We start from the raw sequence: 16,373 nt of genomic DNA on the forward strand, positions 1-16,373 counted from the left end.
CGCGCTCCTTCCGCGACACTTTCGAGAACGACCCGCAACAACAACTCAACACACAACACACGCGTGAGCACGTGCCCCGCCGCCCCCGCTTTACCTGGAACGGAGGCGCGTGCCCCATGGCCCGGTACGGGGTGGCCCCGGCCGGGCTGGGTCCCCGTAAAAGCCCCGGAGCCGGCGGAGGAAGGGCGGACAGCGCCGCCGAAGCAACCGGAGGGGGACCCCCGGGCTGCGGCGGCGGCGGCGTGAGAGGAAACCCCCCGCGGCCGGCCATGGGGAGCCGAAGTGAGGAAGTCGGCAGAGGAGGCAACGGCCGTCAGGCGCTCCGAGCGCGCCCCACAGAAAAAAAGGGAAGCGGCGCTGGCTGGCTCGCTGGCTGGCTGACGAAGCGGGGCGGCTCTCCGCGAGCTGCCCGGCTCCTCCTCCGGGACCGCCTCCTCACAACCAACCGCCAGAGCCCAGCCTGGGAGGGAGAAGCGCCTCTCGGGACCTTCGGGCCACTGCGCGCGAGGCGCCACTATCGAGCAACCGCCTCCCGAGAGACGGTCGCGCGGGGCTGGGCGGGCTCGCTTCTCCTTCTTTCTCTCACATGGGAGCCCCCCCGGCCAACTCCGCTTCCAGAGGGGCTTCACACCCTCAAGAAAGTGCGCCTACGAAGGGGGTCCCCTCAGCCTTCCAAGTGTGCTGACCGCACGACCCTGGAGCATCGTGTATTTTAGGAAGCAACTCTTTCAATCTCGCACTTCACTGCCTGGGGGAGATGAACGTTGGCACATTTCCTGGGGAGTAAATAAATAAGTAAATAACAACAGCAACAATTTATTATTTCTACCCCACCCAAATGGCAGGGTTTTCCCCAGCCATTCTGGGCGGCTTTCAACAGAACATTAAAAACAGAATGAAACTTCAAACATTAAACACATGAGAATGCACCTAAACACAGCCTACCATTTAGTTACCCTGCCACACATCAAATTAGTGTGAGGTAAAATAAAAACAAATACTCGATCCCTTCGACAGCAAGATATTGGTTGGCTAAGCCTGAGCCACCCCAGGCAGTTTTCTCATCTGGCTTCACTGGGAAATTCCCAGTGGCAGAAATGGGACTTGCTTTTTAACCTCCCATGCAGACCTGCCTGGTTACTAAGGTCATGAGGAGCCTGTGAAAGCTCATCTCATGGGATCAGTCGGATAGAGGGCCTTTTCTGTTTTGGTGCCCACGGTAGCGTGTGAGGCATGATGTGCCAACTAGGATGTGGTTTCTACACATGTTAAAAATGTACCTGTTTACTTAGGCCTTTGCTGACCACTGAGGCCAGCCATTTTCTGTAATGCAGTTAAACGTACTGGCTGTTAAGGCTGCTGGTGTGTTTTTTGTTTGGTATTTTTAATGGATTTTACTGTAAACCGCCTTGAGATGTTTTCATAAATAGGCAGTCTATATTTTTAATAAATAAACAACCTGGCATATTAACAGAGGGCCCACCTGTTCACCTGTGCCAACGTGCCAATGAGGCAAAATGAGAAAGGCATCCAATAGGGTTCTCATTGCCACTACCGGTGTTTCATCACGTTTCTTTTCATTATTTATTGAATAAGGTGTTGGAAAACAGGTAAATAGCATCTAACAGAGACTGTAGGCCTTTCACATTCTACATGGCCATTTCAGTTTTGAGAATGGATATTATCCTGTCGTTTTGTGGCATGTACTCATTTATTTTTGTCTGGGGAAACAAGAAGGCCAAAGCAGATGTCAGTCAAGTACCTTGGAGGAGACCATGCCACCAGCAGGCCCTTTCCCTCATTGCTCTCTCCCTCAACCCAGATGGCCGGAGGACCCAGACGACCCTGTGAGCCAGTGTAGTATATGGTCAGAGTGTTGGGCTAGGAGCTGGAATAAGAAGACCAAGGTTCAAATCCCCACTCAAAGTGGCCTGGGCCTATATCTAATATATATGTTTATATCAATAGCAATTTTAATTAGGGTTGCCAGGTCAGGATTACCCCAAACTCTTTAAGATTTCAGGCCCCAAACCTGAAACTTAGGGTGATATAATGTTGGGCGGGCCCTGGAGATGGAGGTTAATTGGGAGAGGGTAGTGGCAGGATGCCCGCCCACCCTAAATGTCTATGCTCTAATTTGCAGTCAGCTCTTGCTGAGCTGAAGCTTGCAAGCTGCCTGTAAATGTCTCCCCTACCTCCCAGACCACCTTTGCCTTATGTGATTGTCTTGTCAGAACGGTATTGCTGTAACACTCTTTTCCTCCAACAGCATGGAGCAGTGTCTCTTACACAGAGGGGAAGCATTCACCCTCACAGGTAGGTTACAAACGCCAGGCTCTCTGCTTCAACCACTGCTGGCCATAAACTCCTGAGCACTTTGGCCTTGTGGGGTCACAGCTCAGATACAGGCAGCTGAATAAGCTGCTCCTGCACACACCGAGTTCTTCTGGATATGATCACAGTCCTTGCAGTCTCTCCCTTCACTTATGGGGGTGTGCTGAGACACCAAGCATCACTCATTCTTTTCTCTCATTGTCAAAGGCTCAGGATAAGGCATTGCTAGAGTGACTGGTTGACAGCGTCACACATCTATCTTTCCCTTTCACAAATTCCTGCATCCCAGATGCCGGTCAATAAAGTTTATGACATTGCCACACATTGTGGCTTTACTGGGAGTGGTAGATTGGGATCCCTTTGCCACACCCTTCAGGAATATTTGTATATCTGAATACCTACCAGATGGCAGAGCGCAAGTAACAGGAAGGCTGGCCAGATGTACACAGAGTACTGGACTAGATGGAGAGAAGTCACTTGCCCAAAGTCATGAACAGAGTACAAGGAAGAGGTGGGAACAACCTCACTACATTAAAAAAACCACAACCCTCATCATGTTCCTTTCAATCAATTTCATCCTTAAACCATTAATTTTCCTCCCTGACCTGTCCAAATAATTTCCCTTTCCAAAATTATTTTTGACTCTATTTACCCCCACATGTGTTCCATGTTTCTGCCGCCTACATTACAGACCCTTTAGGTTGGCTATTATTATTTATATCATTTATGAATCACTTCTTGTGAGGGACCTCAAAGCAACTGGCATTATAATGACATATATAAAACATTTTTTTAAATCCACACACACACACACACACACACACATACACACACACACACAGCAATTGCATGCAAAACCACATATTTAGCAGGCATTGAAAAGCCAATAGGGTAGGTTCTGTCTGATATGTGGAATGGAGCCCCTGACAGGATAGTACCTGCACTGTGCCCACTCCTACAGAACTCAGTGATATGTGTAGGTATGTGGAATGTGGAACTCAGTGGTATGTGTAGGATGAGACAATCTTTTAGGTATCCTGGTAGGCTGTATAGGGTTTTGTACACCAATACCGGCATCTTGAACCTAGCCTAGTAGGTCATTGGCAGGCAGTGCAATTCCTTCAGCAGCGGCCTAATGTGATGGTGATGATGTTGGCTCAAAGTCAATACGTACAGTATTCGTATTTTCATTCCTTCCTTCAGGAGGTTTTGAGCTGAAGCTGCCAGGTGTCTATGAGACTCCATAGAAACTGAAAGTGAGGAGTCATCACTGTCTCATGACACCATCCCTGGCTGGTTGCCTCCACGTTGGGAAGACAGGTATGCAATGCTACCCGCCCCTCCTGCTCTGCCACTGTACCCTGGTACCCCTGTCCTATTAACAATAGCCTTAAAAAAAAAAAAAGTTTTATTGAAGCATAATGACCATTACTGACTACGTAAAAGTACAATATCAGAGTATGACACCATAACATATGTAAAAAAAGAGGCCCGGAGTAGTAACAAACTAATATAAACCAAGTCATCCATTTTTCCTGAGCTTGTGTAGATGGTGCACGTTGGCCATCTATGTCCAAAACATAAGAAATAAAACCCTGTCAGATGACGTAGAAGCATTCTGGGTCTCCAATCCCTCTGGAGACCTGCAATTGGTGTGTTATTTTTTTCCACAATAGCCAAAGTCCATAGGTTATTATACCACAAAGAGAAATGTAGATCCCACCCCCTCCAAAGTTTTCCATTGCTGGGCTGTTGAAATCCCAGCAGCAGCTAGCATGGATGTCAAAGGTTCTTTAGAGTGCCAAGCTTTTGTGATATCAGTCCGCATATTCAGTAATGACAGTTGTGGAGAAACGTGAGCAGGTAGAATCATAGCATCGTAGAGTTGGACGGGACCCTGAGGATCATCTAGTCCAACCCCCTGCAATGTGGGACTATGCAGCTGCCCCATATGGGGATTGAACCTGCAGCCTTGGCGTTGTCAGCACCATGCTCCAAACCAGCTGATAAGCTATCCAGTAAGTTAACTATTTTGGATATTTCTTGATAAACTTGGGAACAGAATAATGAGAAATTCCTACCAAAGATGGGGGACTGTCCTTTAACAATAATATTTCGTATACTTTCATACTTTATATGTTAAATTCGAGCCATTGTATGTCTTAAAACAACGGCACGTATGTACGGCCTAAATAGGGTTTGATCAATACTGTACTGGGTTTGTTTTTGTGGAGGATATATTTGTTTTTTTACGAAGTAGAAGGATTAAGCGGCTACAGCACGGCTCCTGATCACTCGGATCCACATGTTGCATTGAGTCTGATCTATACAGTATGTGGAACACAAAATGACTTGGTAGAATCCTTAACCCACCAGTTTCCAAAAGAAGGACAGAAACTTTGAGAAGCAGGAAGAGAGAGCGCCGGCCACCGAGTCCCTTATGCAGGAGAGAGACCCCATCAGCCACAAGAGGGCCTGCTTAGCTGCCGAAGGAGAAAGGGGAGGTCTTTCTCTCTTTATTCTTTTCTCTAGCCAGGATGTGGAATTGAGCTTCCTGGATTTTGCAGCTTGCAGCTGCTTCCCCTAAGACCCCCCCCCCCTCTCATCCCAGCTCCCTGCAAGGGGGCGAGGATTTCTCTGTAATCGGCCTTCACCATTCTCAGGCAGGCCGCACGTTGCAGTCCCTGGCTAGGTGCAGGTAAATGATCGGGGGTGGGGTGCAAAAGATCAACCCGGCCTTTTCGATCTCCTCTGCCCCCACCCTCCCGTCGCCGCCTTTGCAAGGTCCGATTCACAAGGAGGAAACAATGGAGGCTGTGCAGGACATAGATGGACCCCGAGGTGGAGGGTGCGGGGTGGTAACAGCATTTCGATACAGCCGTTTCCCCCTTTGCTGCCTGGACTTAAGACATTGCACGAAGATCCTGGACTTAGAAGGGCGGGGGGCGATGTTTCATGCAATGTGGGAAAGAGTCAGCTTGAAGGGTGGCAAGGAGGGCCCAGTTTATTGCGATTGCCTTTTGTAACCTTTGCACCCATTTGCCCATGTCCCCCTTACTCAATTTTCAAAAGATGCTACCTCCCAACAAAGTACGTCCCTCCCCATAATTTACGGCTTCTTTCCCTCTCTCCGGCTCCCACCGCGCCCCCAGGAATTGCCCCGATTCCTCCGTAACACCCCCACAGCTTTTTGCATGGACTTCTTATCATAGTGAGGTAGTTTTGTTTCCACGCTGCATTTTTAAAATTATTTTTTAAGTATCCGTAGAGAGTTGGAAGATATTTAACATTAGCTTGGGCCCTTTGGGATAACGCTCCGTGCAGTCGAGTAAGTGGTTTATAATCCACGAAAGCTTGTGTTACCGTAATATAATTGTTTTGCCTTTAGGATGCAACAGGATTTATATTTGCCACAACAAACTCCGCTGCCCCTCTGGCATTTGCTCATATTTTGTCCTTTGTACGTTCATGTGTTTTTTCACCACCAGACAAGCCAACTGGACTGGAGGGGATTTTGAACCATGATCTAAAAAATATAACTAAACAAACAGTTTTGGGGACACAAAGTACTAACAGTACAGAGAAATGAAGAGCTGTTTTGCACATTACACAGAAATCCAGGTTTCCAACCCCCTCCCCCATAGGGAGCTGTGGCCAGTCCAAGCTTTTCAACAACAAGGTGTGATGTGTGTGTTTTTAAATAGTTGTTCATCACATTCACACTTTCGATTTTTAGATGTATACTTGAGGGTGTTTTTTTTTAAAGGTATATACCTAAAAACCACAGGGTTGTATCCTGTTTTAGTCATACTCAGAGCAGACCCATAAAAATTAATTGACATGATTTAGTCCATTAATTGTGGAATTATGTAAACAAAACCTGGTTGGATATAATGTTCAAAGTGGCCCAGATTTCTTTACAGGCATTTTTTTTACAAGTGTAAACAATGGAGAACAAGTCTTAGGTAACCAACTTATTCCCTGCAATTACTTTGTGTCTTATTTCAACGTTCCCTTGGTTTGATTTTCTAAGGACTAATAATCTGTAGCGATATATGGACATGTTCATGGTTCAACTACCTTACAATCTGGTGCAGCCAGAGACAACACAGTCTTTTGTAGTGTTTGACTGCTGTACAGTGAGATAGTGCACTGTGTATATAACAAAGAGCATCTAACCACATGTGGATGTGTCAAATGTGTAATCACATCACAAAGTGTAACATGCTCTTCCCATTCCTTCCTCAAGGATGCCACAATACAAGTTGTATAATAAGAGCTTGTTGATTAGTTGGTTCAGTTCCATTCCCATTTTAAAATCTCTTGGTGTATTGTATGGTGTACATACCTCAGTAAAAGTCATTTATTTGAATTTATATCTCTACCCTTGTCCACCAGCTCAGTGGATTCCCTTAAACAAGCTGTTACCTCTCAGCCTCAGTCCTTCCCCCAGCCCATTTGCAACATGGGGATAACGAAGCTGATCTTATATTACTGGATTGTTATGTGGATTACCAAGAGGTTAATGAAGTGCTCTGAAAACTCTTCAGGGGCCATTTAAATGGTATAGTGATTATAAAAAGAAAAACCTAAAAGCCACAGAGTAGCTTAGAAACGCTGTGCAAATATGCTCTGCCAGTCCAACAAAATTAAAAATATAATTGTTCAAATGAATAAACAGGCCTTAAACCTGGGGACAGAAATAAGACATGGCTGAATCCAGTGTTAGTCATACTTAGAATAGATTGCTAAGTGGTGCCCATTCATTTCAACGGGTCTACTCTTGAGTTCAATTAACATTGGAGTTTCTTCTTCGTGGGCCTCCCTGGGAATGCTATTCCATAATTATGACTCCTCTCTTGAGAAAGCCTGGCACCAAGCAGCCATAGAATTCACCTCCCTAGAGGAAAGCACCCACAATAGGGCGCTTCCAGCATATCCCAGATAATGTACAGAAGGATGCAATCCCAAAGTTTTGCAAGGCCCAAGCCACTTCAGCAGACCCGTCCCCATGTCATAATATGACAGAGTTTGCCCCTCTCACAACATCGTTTTCTCTTTCTTCCCCACCTGCCCTCTCCAATCTCACACCATTGCTACATGGATATAATTATCAAGAACACTGGGTTGCCGTAGAAAGGTTTCTACAACGTGACGTGGCACAAACTCCTTCAGTTCTTTTTTTATTATTTAGGTGCTTGTCAGGAGCCTCCTTTGCCAAGAGAAAGAAGAAGGACTCCAGGCATTTCTGGCGAGAGAGTACCCGTGTGTGCCGAGATGCAGGAGAGCTATGAAACAGTGATCTCGCTGGGTAAGGGATCCCACTGCTTAAAATGTCTGTGCCGCCGGACTTGAACTCGAACCTTATCTACCCAGAACTAAAAATAGCTCTATGGCATCTCAAGTCATCACATGGAAATTGTGTTGTGATGCCAGTTTGCCTCAATCACTGACTTTACCTCCAATGGCGCTCTCTTCCCTTGTCTCCCAAGACAGATGAACGCCAACAAAATAGTGGGGACCACACGTTGGTTTATATACATTTTTTTGCGGTGGGAAAGAGCTGCTGATTTTTAAGGCCATATAGAAGTCACCACCTTCTCCCCTGTATAGCAGGGTTTCCCAAACTTGAGTCTCTAGCTGTTTTTGGACTACAACTCCCATCATCCCTAGCTAGCAGGACCAGTGGTCAGGGATGATAGGAATTGTAGTTTCAAAATAGCCGGAGACCCAAGTTTGAGAAACCCTGCTATATAGCATCCAAAGACCACTGCCTAACCAAACATTTTATCCTCCAGAAGTATCTTGTTTGGCTTATTAACCTGTTTTCTGCTCCTCTCTTCTTAGCGGAAGAAATTGCCATTAGCTGGCCCCGGATAACTGCCTTCACAGAGACCCGAGGGCGCCGAGGTTTGGCTCCTGGTATGTCCTTTATTCAAGAGGATTTTAAGAAATTGTGTGTGGTGACAGAGTGGGCTACAAATCCTACTTCTGTTCCAATACCTAAAAGAGTGCAACTCATTTCTCCCTTGTGAGCTGTAAGCCTTCCCTTCTCAAACTGCACTGAAAGGGAATCTAGAATTTGCTCCCACGTTGCAGGTCAGCAGGCCCTTCTGAGGGCCACATGCCGGTAGTGGGTGGGGGCCAGGCAGAAGCAGACAGAGTGACGGATATGACTCTTACCTTTGCGTACAGCAGGTGATGCAGAAATCAGGAGTTTATACACGCACACCCCACACCCACCTCTCCATCCAGGGAAACGAGAGTCCTTATTAAAGGTCAAAGGCACATTCCAGCCAGGCAAAAGCTTTCAAAGAGGACCAGTGTGGTGTGCAGCCTGGGAAGAGGTAGTGTGGCCTCAGGAAATTCCTGAAGGCCCAGCGAGAGCTGAAGGGCCCTGGTGTTCCCCACCTGTGTTCTACTGTATGAGTTTCTTCCGATCATGGTCCTAAATATTTCAGTTTGTTAATAGTTGTAGACAATGTTTGAAATTAGCCAGGCGCCAGGTGCATTTGGACCTGACTAGCGGCCACTAGCGGGGACGCGGGTGGCGCTGTGGGTTAAACCACATAGCCTAGGACTTGCTGATTAGAAGGTCGGCAGTTCAAATCCCGTTGCTCGGTTCCTGCTCCTGCCAACCTAGCAGTTCAAAAGCACGTCAAAGTGCAAGTAGATAAATAGGTACCGCTCCGGCGGAAAGGTAAACGGCATTTCCGTGCGCTGCTCTGGTTCGCCAGAAGTGGCTTAGTCATGCTGGCCACATGACCCGGAAGCTGTACGCCGGCTCCCTCGGCCAATAAAGCGAGATGAGTGCCGCAACCCCAGAGTCGGCCACGACTGGACCTAACGGTCAGGGGTCCCTTTACCTTTACTAGCGACCACTAGCGGCCAAGTGAAGATGCCTGGGTGCCAGGATGGTGCCTGACATCTCCACCATCTGGAGGTGCATGCCTGGGGATCATTGGATCTGGACTGTTTTCACACACTAGTACCCCATCCTGTTATATTTTATCTGCACAATCAGAATGAATTTCAGGAACCAAAATGCTTTTTCTGTGCCGCCTGAGAAGGAGCAGTGACCAACATTACAGTTAACCGCTTTAGCTTGTCTTCACTTTCTCCACTCCCACCGCCCTGCTCACAGTTGTGAAGAATATTCTTATGTTATGAATGGTCCATGTCACTGTTAAGAAAAAGAGGTAGGGACAGGAGTGTATGTGGACTTTTCTTCTTTTAAGTTCTCAAAATTCTTAATCTAGCTCAAGGTTGTTTTCTGAACTAGCCAGATGTTTAACTGATAATCACAGTCAATCAATCCTTTGGAAAAATAAGAATTTAGAGCCGTCTTGCTCCAAAATGGCAACTAGACATTCCATTTTGGCGACTGTAACCTTGGTTTATTTGAGTTTCTAACACGGGCTGCAGAAAGGATGGAACCTCATTTACAAACTGTCAGGTACTCTGACTCAGGTGGTGACGAGTGCTCACAGCAAAGTCTGCTACAGTGGTACCTCAGGTTAAGTACTTAATTCGTTCCGGAGGTCCGTTCTTAACCTGAAACTGTTCTTAACCTGAAGCACCACTTTAGCTAATGGGGCCTCCTGCCGCCACCGCGCTGCCGGAGCACGATTTCTGTTCTCATCCTGAAACAAAGTTATTAACCCGAGGTACTATTTCTGGGTTAGCGGAGCCTGTAACCTGAAGTGTCTGTAACCTGAAGTACCACTGTATTCCTTTTGTAACCTCCCCACCCCCAAGCGAGAGCAGAGAAAGGCACCTAGAGCAGAGCCTCTGAGCTTCTTGGCTAAACCGTCAAATTCTCCCTTTACCATCCTCACTCTCTCCTGATTGGCTGTGTCTCCTCCCTGCCACGAACGGCTCTGGGTCTCCAGGATGACGACCCAACGGCCTGTCCCATTGCAGCAACCCTGGAGCAGACAAAGACAGCCGTCTTGACTTAACTCGCGTCATTTGTCCCAAGGGCACAATCCTCCTGCAGCGTTTTGCAGGCCTTGCCCCCGTGTAAATTAGTTTGAATGCCTAGAACAGGCAACGGGGCTCCTAGGGCCCTCCATTCACAGCAGAGTCTGGCATTCCTTTCACTTTGTTTCTGTCCCTCTTCCCAGGGCTAGAAATGGAACCTGAGCAAGGGCAATTGGCACCTTTGCAGGGGCAGGCGGCAGCAGCAGCGGCAGCAGCAGCTACAGCCGGCTCAAGTGAAGAAGGGATCCTGCCGGACTTCCGGAGGCAGCTTGGGGTGATCCTGCAGACCGTTGGCAAGGCACAAGTGGAGAAGATGCTGAGGGAGCTGGTGAAGGAGCAGGAGCAGCAGGGGAGAGTCAGGCGGCGCAAGAGGGTGACCCGGAGCCCCCGCCTTGGAGGTAAGGGCATCAGCCGGGGCAAGTGGGGTCCTTTTTTTCTTTCTTTCTTTTTTTTTTTGATTTGATATCCCGCCTTTCACTCCCCTTCAGGAGTCTCAAAGCGGCTCACAATCTCCTTTCCCTTCCTCCCCCACAACAAACACTCTGTGAGGTGAGTGGGGCTGAGAGACTTCAAAGAAGTGTGACTGGCCCAAGGTCACCCAGCAGCTGCATGTGGAGGAGCAGAGACGCGAACCCGGTTCCCCAGATTACGTGACTACCGCTCTTAACCACTACACCACACTGGCTCTCAGTTCTGAGGCCTGGCCACCTTGCTTTGGGCAGCTGAAAAGGGGTGTGGCAGGCTGGATCGAGTTTTGCAGCAATCAGACGCTACCATTTAATTCTTAACTGTTTTTAAGATCTGCGGCCAAGGATTTGCCTGCTTTTATTTCAAACCACGATGTGATATTCAGGGCCACCCTCCTGACCCCTCCAGTCATCTTGGCCTCCCTGGCTTACATAGTCTTCAGGCTTCGTCTCTTTCTCTCTGCCTTCCTACTAATTGCTCAAAACCCTCTGTCGTCGTGTACAGTGTGAGCTCTTTCTGGCTTAGCCTTTCTTCTTAGACACCCATCCTTCTGCTCCCTGCCGCCTAAACCCTTCTTTTCTGCATACCATCTCGGCCCTCAAATAAAACTTTGTCGTACCTTGGAAGTCGAATGGAATCCATTCTGGAAAGTCCATTCGACTTCCAAAATGTTCGGAAACCAAAGCGCGGCTTCTGATTGGCTGCAGGAAGCCCCTGCAGCCAATCGGAAGCCCCGTCAGATGTTCGGCTTCCAAAAATAGTTCACAAACCGGAACAGTCACTTCTGGGTTTGTGGCATTTGGGAGCCTCATTTGTCTCTGGCCCAGACAACCACTGTCAGCTGGCCCCTGTAGGCTTCCTTAGAAGGGAAAATGGCCCTCAGGGTGAAAAGGGTTCCCTACCCCTGGCCCAGCCTGTCCCCCTTGCAGACATCATTGTGTTCTCCCCCCACCCCAAGGTGCAGAAATTTATCCACCTTTCTGTCTCAGCAGGTGATGAAGCAGGTGGGCAGAACAACTCAGAGGCCTCACATGCTGGAACGTTGGAAGCACCCACCATCTTGTCTAGAAAGCCAGTTGCGAATGAGCTGCAGATGCCCCTCTTGTGCCCAGGGCTGGTGGCAGGCCAAAAGCAACCCATTTCAGGGAAGATTTTTCATGGGGACGCCAGAGGGTGTAAGAACAGTCTTGTCCACCAGCAGAGCCCTCTGGGAACGAGATGGGGGGCAGGCCTTGAGCCCCGGGAGAGCGTTGGCTGCAGCCCGCTCCACAACATGAGCCGGGACTCCCAGGATGCCGTGAGACTCTGGCCGCCTTTTGGCGAAAGAGCCCAGTTCTTCTCAGCGTGGCAGAAACCACGCTTCACCCAGAGACGCCGGCGCCCGCCTGCAGGAGAGAAACCCCACCGCTGCGGGCCATGCAGGAGGACCATTGTCGTCCCGCCACAGAGATCCAGCTCACCTCCAAATTCCGCCTTGGCTCCTGTCCTGGATTCTGCCTCCGCCTCTTCTCTTGTCTTGCCTCTGAACTCTGTAGGGGCAGCAACTACCCAGCTGCCAGGCGGGAACTCTGTTTCAGGCCAGCCCCGGAAACCCCACGGCTGCGAGGAGTGTGGCAAGCGGTTCCGAATCCTCGCCAACTTAGAGCGGCACCAGCAGCGCCATGCAGTGGAGAAGCCTCACCAGTGTCGTGATTGCGGGCGCCGTTTCCGCTGGGGCTGCCACCTGGAGCGCCACCGGCGTTCGCGCCGCTGTGTGGAGTGTGGTGGGGGGCTGGCCACGCCACCTCCACCCCCGTCCCCGCCCCCGGAACCCGACCGGCCCTATTCCTGCGGCGAATGCGGGAGGCGGTTCACCCAGCGCTCGGCGCTCAGCAAGCACCGGCGGCTGCACTCAGGGGAGCGGCCTTATGGCTGCGGAGAGTGCGGCAAGCGCTTCCTGCAGCGCTCCGACCTCACCATCCACGTGCGCTCGCATTCCGGGGAGCAGCCCTACGTGTGCACGGAGTGCGGCCGCCGCTTCAGCGTCAGCTCGAACCTCAGCAAGCACAGGCGCATGCACCGTGGGGAGCGCCCCCACGCCTGCTCCGTTTGCGCCAAGCGCTTCCTGCAGCGCTCCGAGCTCCTCATCCACCAGCGTGCTCACACCGGGGAGCGCCCCTACCCCTGCACAGCCTGCGGGAAGCGCTTTGCTCGCCGGGCGCACCTCAAACGCCACCAGCGCACCCACGGCAGCGTGCCTGCCGCAACCACTGCCTCTCGTCACCAGAGTGCCCGTCTGCTGGCCCCTTCCGCAGCAGATACCACACCCCTTCTTGAACACGAGGGGGCGCCCGATGCCCTGGAGTCACGCCCCTGCTCCAACACGCATGGTGCGGGCCCACGCTCACCAGCATCCGACCCTGTCTTTTCAGCAGGCCGAAGTCCTGTGGGTGCTGCTTCGCTGGGCCTTCCCTGGGCCGTGACCTCCTCCGCCCGCCTCCCCTTCTGTTCCAGTTCTCTTTGATTTTGCTGTAGCTTTCCTGTATCCCTGCCCTTTGTCACTCCCTCGCGACCAGCGGGCTCCTCGGTTGAACCTCAGAGGCGCAGCTCGGGGTAGATGCAGTAGGTGCAGACCAGTTTCCAAAGGAGCAGGGGAGGCAGCAGGCAGTAGCTCGAATTTTTGGACCCAGCCCTTGTTTGCTAGGAAGCCTGGTGGTTTTCTTTTGCTTTCCCCCCCCCCCCCTTGGAGCCTGCTAGGCTCTGCGTAGGGCCCCGATTCTGTGGGTGAGATGGCGGGAGTAAGGTGGGCATGCCAAGACCCTGGGTGAGATGTCAGCTATGTTCCCTGGACCTTTGACTGGGCTCTTTAGCACCAATCAACGTGACCCATTTGGGCGCATTATTTAAAGTCTGCGGGAGAGGGGTTAGGTAGGCTACCTTTGTGGATTTGGGGAGGGAAGCACCCTGGGTTGATCGCAGCTAACCATTGCAAGCCGTCATTGTTGCTTGTGAGACACAGTAGGATCACTGGCATGCACTTCTGAGACAAACACACATGGATACTTGTTCTCCTGACATCGTCCAAGCACATGGTCACCCATCCTCCCCACCACCCCACCCCACCCATAAAATTTTGTAAATGTCATTAGGGCTCCTCCTGACACTCTAACCCTGGGTCTTCTTGGCTGACTGTCTCTCCTTGACCAGACTGCCTTTGTTTCCTTTTGCGGGAAGAAAAGCTCAACAAGGCTTCTCCCAAGTGCTTGGCCCCACTTCCCGAGACAAGATGGCACGCTTGGCCATGCTGTTGAGTCCCTCTCACAGAAAAAAACACTGACTGTGGCATAATCTGGGAAGTGGGTTGTGTGTGCAGCTTGTGGACCCAACACAGCTTGTGCTTCTCTCTTCTGCCTGCAAAGAAGTTTCATGGCAATGCCCAAGCCCTGGAAGATCTGGGACCACAGTGCAAGAAACAAGCCAAAAAGCAAGGAGGATGTTCACTGATTCTTCAGAGCAGTTCAGAAGCAGAGAAATGGTCCATTGAGTTGTGTCAGGATTTGAACTCAGTTGCTGCTTGTTGAATATGGGACAAAACGGCTGGTGCCTTCAAAAGGGGCTATAGTGCTTCCTTCACCATTAGCTCCCGAGAAAGCAGGCTGACGGAGGAGGAGAAGAAGCAGGAGGCATCTGCTTTGATCAGAATTGTGGACTAGAACAATGGCGGAGTTGGGGGCGGGTGGGGAGTCTGGTTTTTACAGCCTCATATGTTTTCCAGCTCTAGTGAGAATGGTAAAGTTGCTGCTGAGTTGGGATCAACCCCACGTGGCCTGTACCACTCTCTAGGACTGTTTCCAGCTCTATGGTAGTTTACCAGACCAGTGTTACTTCTCCAGTTGCTTGTACATTCCTGGTACCTTTTGGACTGGTGTTTCATGGCTAGGGGTGGGATCAGAGGGCTCTAGAGTAGGGAGGGGGTTAATAATAACTGATTTAGGACTAATACAGTAGAACTTTGTTTTATCAAATCTTAGCATGGAGTGTCTTTAACCAACACAGAAAAACGATGAATCCAAAACTGTAGATGTAAATGAATCCAATAGAATATTTTGCAACTCCCTTCCCCCAAAGAAGATATTTTGCACCTCTCAAGACTTAAATGTGAATTTTGTACAAGTATTTCGGGTTTGGTGAGGACAGATCCTCAGAACCCAGGTTTTGCTAGGTTCAAGGCCATTTGCCTCCATTTGGCAAGTGTCTGGATGTGGGAAAATGTGTCACTTTTTGAATTTGTGCAATTTTCATTCTTTTTTTTTGAGGGGGGGGGTCAAAGTTGTCATTACAGTTGCAGCTGTAATACACATCTTCTGCCACTTTATGACCTATGTGCGTTTTAAAAACATGAATAGGGAAACAAGCGGTCCTAAGCACAGCTGCAAGAATGGCATTGCTAGCTTGATAAAAAGTGAAAATTTGGGTTCTGTTCACATACCTTGGATTCCGTTGTTTTGGAAGAGTTTTAAAGGTTAGGCAGCAAACCTTAACCGCACTTATTTGGGAGTAATCCCCAATAGATCCAAATAGGAGTTTCTGAGTAGGTCTGGACGAATTAGCTAAAGCCATTCTGATTGGCTCAATTCTCTCTCCTGTCCTTTAACTGGTCTACAAAAGTGGGGAAATGGAAATGCTGTGACAGAGCATTGACAGACATATTTGCATTTTAGTGTGAACTGTCAGATACAGTGGTACCTCAGGTTACATACGCTTCAGGTTACAGACTCCGCTAACCCAGCAATAGTGCTTCAGGTTAAGAACTTTGCTTCAGGATGAGAACAGAAATCGTGCTCTGGCAGCCCGGCAGCAGCAGGAGGCCCCATTAGCTAAAGTGGTGCTTCAGGTTAAGAACAGTTTCAGGTTAAGTACGGACTTCCAGAACGAATTAAGTACTTAACCTGAGGTACCACTGTATAGCAAAAAAGTAGTGCTCATCAGCTAGGCTTTGCAGGGTTCTTGGGGAGGGAAAAGCATTTTTAGCTATGGAGAGGGAGAAGACCTCCCACAGTTGGAACTCTGTGTGTGTACAGGAACTATGATTCTTTTTATGATACTGGGTGTGGGTCATTCTTCATGGCTCTCCTTAACATATTCACACAAGGCTTTGCTGCTGCAAGGCGGTTAGCCCATAGGTATTGCCAAAGGAGATTTATGTTCAGTTGGGATAGTACTTGAATGGTTTGATAAAGTAATAGAAACATTCCCGGTCCAAACAACTTGTGGCTACCAAGCTGAACCTAGCCTATTAGTGACATGGTGAAAGAACCTGTTGGGAGGGGGGAAGGGGGAGGAGAAACCCAAGGTCCTACTTGGGTCCATTGATTTCAGTGCGACTAAAACATGACTTACGTTAGGATCCAAACTGGTTTTGCAATCACAGGCACCAAAAACAGTTTAGTGATTTGCTGGTAGGTTGCGATTTAGGCTTGGTGAGTCGTAGGTTACACAGGCCTGCTTTAAACTTAATAGAGTTGGGTGATACAAAGTAGGTATTCTTGCCAGCCACCTACAAGAGTCTAGATAGGTAATGGACCATTGATGCAGGGATTCCGTATCAA

At 49.3% G+C, this 16,373-nt stretch overlaps 2 protein-coding genes across 12 annotated transcripts in view; one reads left to right on the forward strand and one right to left on the reverse strand.

Annotated features, from left to right (window-relative positions):
• SMARCD2 (SWI/SNF related BAF chromatin remodeling complex subunit D2) overlaps window positions 1-271 on the reverse strand; it is a gene marked incomplete at its 5' end in the record, with an annotated part of 29,063 nt that extends 28,792 nt beyond the window's left edge. For both annotated transcript variants that reach the window (XM_083408674.1, XM_083408673.1), the window contains one exon: window positions 95-271. In XM_083408674.1, coding sequence (XP_083264800.1) covers window positions 95-271 — 177 coding nt within the window. The remainder of the gene's footprint in view (window positions 1-94) is intronic.
• Window positions 272-687: 416 nt separating this feature from the next.
• On the forward strand, window positions 688-14,913 carry LOC310661931 (uncharacterized protein). 10 transcript variants are annotated; one of them, XM_083408624.1, is made up of 7 exons: window positions 949-1,751; window positions 2,267-2,316; window positions 3,538-3,654; window positions 7,529-7,645; window positions 8,182-8,256; window positions 10,461-10,715; window positions 11,775-14,913. In XM_083408624.1, exons 3-7 carry the CDS (start codon window positions 3,612-3,614, stop codon window positions 13,286-13,288), a joined length of 2,004 nt encoding a protein of 667 aa, XP_083264750.1. In that variant the 5' UTR covers window positions 949-1,751; window positions 2,267-2,316; window positions 3,538-3,611; the 3' UTR covers window positions 13,289-14,913. The 10 variants fall into 10 exon arrangements, with proteins under 10 accessions (XP_083264751.1, XP_083264753.1, XP_083264748.1 ...); XM_083408623.1 differs by having other exon boundaries at window positions 965-982; window positions 2,270-2,316; XM_083408625.1 differs by lacking the exons at window positions 949-1,751; window positions 2,267-2,316 and adding an exon at window positions 688-795.
• Window positions 14,914-16,373: the final 1,460 nt, after the last annotated feature.

The sequence above is a fragment of the Podarcis tiliguerta genome, assembly GCF_965153285.1.
Source record: "Podarcis tiliguerta genome assembly, chromosome: 13".
Classification (NCBI taxonomy): domain Eukaryota; kingdom Metazoa; phylum Chordata; class Lepidosauria; order Squamata; family Lacertidae; genus Podarcis; species Podarcis tiliguerta.